Source organism: Xiphophorus maculatus, chromosome 1, assembly GCF_002775205.1.
Source record: "Xiphophorus maculatus strain JP 163 A chromosome 1, X_maculatus-5.0-male, whole genome shotgun sequence".
NCBI lineage: Eukaryota > Metazoa > Chordata > Actinopteri > Cyprinodontiformes > Poeciliidae > Xiphophorus > Xiphophorus maculatus.
The window spans coordinates 1,192,168-1,195,539 of record NC_036443.1 but is presented as its reverse complement, the minus strand read 5'-3'; the positions used below and the strand labels follow the sequence as shown (position 1 = coordinate 1,195,539).

At 42.8% G+C, this 3,372-nt stretch overlaps 1 protein-coding gene across 2 annotated transcripts; it reads right to left on the bottom strand.

Annotated features, from left to right (window-relative positions):
* Positions 1-633: 633 nt before the first annotated feature.
* Positions 634-2,698, bottom strand: LOC111609695 (ras association domain-containing protein 8-like). Of its 2 annotated transcripts, XM_023339380.1 has the most exons (3): positions 2,596-2,698; positions 2,272-2,391; positions 634-2,192 (listed from the first exon to the last, which is right to left on the bottom strand). In XM_023339380.1, the coding sequence occupies exons 2-3, from the start codon at positions 2,372-2,374 to the stop codon at positions 868-870; spliced, it is 1,428 nt and encodes a 475-aa protein (XP_023195148.1). In that variant the 5' UTR covers positions 2,375-2,391; positions 2,596-2,698; the 3' UTR covers positions 634-867. The 2 variants fall into 2 exon arrangements, with proteins under 2 accessions (XP_023195148.1, XP_023195156.1); XM_023339388.1 differs by lacking the exon at positions 2,596-2,698 and having other exon boundaries at positions 634-2,187; positions 2,272-2,306.
* Positions 2,699-3,372: the final 674 nt, after the last annotated feature.

Here is a 3,372-nt window from a genome sequence, read left to right as displayed (position 1 = left end):
GACGATCAACAGGTTTTCAGATGAACCCATACTGAGGTTCTCGTACTTTTGTTAATGGTCTTGAATGAAACAACTGAATAAAGTTTTATGAAATTCAAAGTTTTGTAATTTCTGTAAAACATTTTTTTTGTGAAGTCTGGTCACGTGGCATATTCTGAAGCTTTGGTGGAACTCTGCATGCAGTCCATGGCTATTTGCTTGATTTTGTATCAAAGTGCAGCAGTCCAAGGAAGGCACTACAGCCCCACCTTGTGGTGACAGAATGACCTAGGCAACCAAAAGCTATACTAGCTGTCAATGAAATGAGAAACTACACAATAAAATGTGAAAATTTTAAGACTTGGAAATAGTTGAAATTAAATGTACAATTGGTACAAAAACTTATTTTCATAGATACTGCAGTGCTGTGAAAAAGTACCTGCAATCTTCGAGTTGATTTTTATTTTTAAAGGTTTTGTAAAACAGGATTTAATATCAAAGAGAACATGGGAATGTAGTTTAAATTGTGATCAGCTGTATTTTTTGGACATTTGAGCTTTAACTGGGGCTTATTAATGCCACACTTGTATTATCAAGAAAGCAGTCTTTTTAAAATTAATTCCTTTTAATCCGTAACTCAACAGGTTCAGAAAGTATTGGATACAAAGTACACACAAGTAAAATTAGAGAATCAGTTATGTGTTTGGTGATGCACAAAGTTCCAGGTGCATGAAGAATGGCAGTGAAAATAAAGCTTTTAGAGCGTAAACATGAACCCGTATTATAGCGGTGAAAGCAGAATAATCTCGCTCTGGTTCATTGAAGACGTCCTGATTGAGATCTCATGGTGATGTCACAAATGGGAGTTTGGATTGTTGTGAGCTGGTCCTAAACCTTGGTACTCCTCAGGTAAATGGTGAGCTCAGAGCGGTGGATCACCTTCCTTTCATCCTGGGGTTGAGCTTTTTGAGCTTCTGACCAGCGCTTCCACCACTCCCTCAGCTCGGTGGGTCCCGTGGGCCGCCGCTCTCTTATCTGATTTGGAGGAACTAGAGCATGAGGGGTGCTGTGCTCTTTGGGCAGGAACTTCCTGTTGTTTCTTTCCACACTGGACTTGTATCCTTCCAGATTTTCTTCCTTTTTTGAGCTGTCGGACATCTTGGTGGCAACTTTTTCATGAGCTTTTAAAACCCTCCGCTCTTCTTGAGCAACGTTCAGATTGCCAAAAAAATCCAAGCCCTGCATTTTGCGCCTGTACTCCTCCAGTTTAGCTTTGCAATCTGCAACATTGGCTCTCATCTCGAGGAACTGACGCTGCAAATCTTTCTCGTAACTCTCCTCAGCTTTCAGTTCATTCTCCCAAAAGTTTATGTATTCCATCTCCTCAGCCACAAGCCTCTCCTGGACTTCTTCTTCGGCTGTTTTGGCTTTCTGCTTTTGCTCGAGGTCCAAAACCTGTTTGTCTGTGTTTGTTATCTGGACTTGTAAATCCTGCAAGCACAGCAGCTGACATATGATTGAGTCTCTAAGGCGATTTTTTTCACCTTTGGTTACCACTGCGCAGATTGAGGTGCTCAGGTCAGATTTTACCTCTTGGGTGTTCTTTGAGCGCCTGCTTTTCTCCTTGGTCTGATTGCTGATGCAGCAGGATGTTTGATGGTCAAAGTCTGATTTTGAACTTTTCTGACCTCTGTCTGTACATCTGCTGCTTTGATCTTGATGTTCTTTTGTGACAAAAAGGGACAAATCCAAAGAGGCCCGTCCCCTTTTATCAATCCTCTTCTTGCTTGGCTTGTCACACGTTGTACTGTAGACCTTTCCTTTGCCAAGACTTTCCAGCCATTCCCAGGCCTCCTCCATGAGAGTCAGAGACTTTCTTCTAGGCGTCTTCAGGGTGTCTTTCTTCTGCTCAGCCTCTTCTCTCAAACAGGTCAATGGAGGCAAGCTTTGGCGGTGCAAGCTTAGGGAGCCGCTCCCTCTCCGCATTTTAGGCCCAATGTCTTTCCGTCTCAGTGGCGGACAAGGCTGGTATCTGCCAACTTTTACTTTGCCCATTTCATCCCAAGCGGAGAGGCCACTGTGTTGGAGACTGAGCTGGACCTCCTTGGCCTGCTCACCGTACTTCTTCAATGTCTCCAGAAGTCGTTCATCGGGAGTCATGCACCGCTCAAAGTCTTTGAACTTCTCTCGCAAGGTGTAGCGTCCTGGCTGCCCTGAGAAAGAACAGTGATAGTGTTTAGCCAACACATCTGACATAGTTTCAGCAGTGTGTGGACTCATAAAGATACTTACCAAGGGACTGAGCCAACACTAGCACCACGTCTTGACACGTTGTCTCCTCTGTAACTCCACACACAACACGTGGGATGCCTTTGACAGACACCTTCACTTCCATTCTGCCCAGTTCTTGATCTGTAAAAGAGTTGCTCTCTGACTAAACAGAGAACCTTGTTTCTCTTGAGGAAGTTGTGGAGACAGCTTAATGACCCTTAATGGCGCTACAGTAACTTATCAGCTCATCATGTTTGGGACTGGCCTGAAAGTGGGTTAACCTTTCTCTACCAAAGCAAGTCATCTTGTTAATACAGCTTTGCCAAGAGAATCATAGACACCTACCTAGTTGTCCCGTCTGTAGAAATAATCCTCAGACCTGCTCAGTCTTGATGTGAATGTTGTGGTCCAATGGAACAGCAGAGCAATTAAAGCTCATTAAAATTCCTCAAGGCAGCTTCCTATAGGGACACTTTAAGATCCCACCCATCTTGCATGATTAGCATCTAAAAAAAATAGAAAACACGAACACTGAATGCAGCAAACAATAGTTACCGCTACTGCTGTCTTAGTGGAAGCTTTGGAGCTCACCTGAAGCTTTTGTCTGGTTTACCTCTGTCTTTTTCTCAGTTCTGTGGACAAGTTTTAAACACTGCAGAATATAAATGGACTGAATTTATATGCGACTTTTCTAGTCATAGCAACCACTGAGAGTACTTTACACTTGAGCCACATTCACACACACTTCATTCATACACCAGTACACAGACTGATGGGGGTTAGTACCTTGCCTTGGAGCACAACAACACTGGACAGGAAGAAACTGGAATAGAACCCACAATTTTCAGAAGATAACTCACTACACCCATAAACTCTCCCTCTTGCTAAATAACAGGTGAACAGACTATAGTAGGTGGAAGAAACATATGGAAATATAAGACTCTTAAATCTGCTTCGGACATTTTTACACCACACAAAATCTCCACACGCACCTGATTGAATACGTGGTCTGCAGTTGGACTCGTACACTAATGATTAAGAACTGGGATACCATTTCATAATGGTACAAACAGAATCTTTAATGGATTTTATTGGGGTTTTATGTTGTGCACCAAAACAAAA

Coding starts and splice junctions, on each gene's coding strand:
- LOC111609695 (XM_023339380.1), bottom strand. CDS start 2,374: ATGGAAGTGAAGGTGTCTGTCAAAGGCATCCCACGTGTTGTGTGTGGA. Junction 2,193..2,271: donor AGTGTTGGCTCAGTCCCTTG/GTAAGTATCTTT, acceptor GTTCTTTCTCAG/GGCAGCCAGGACGCTACACC.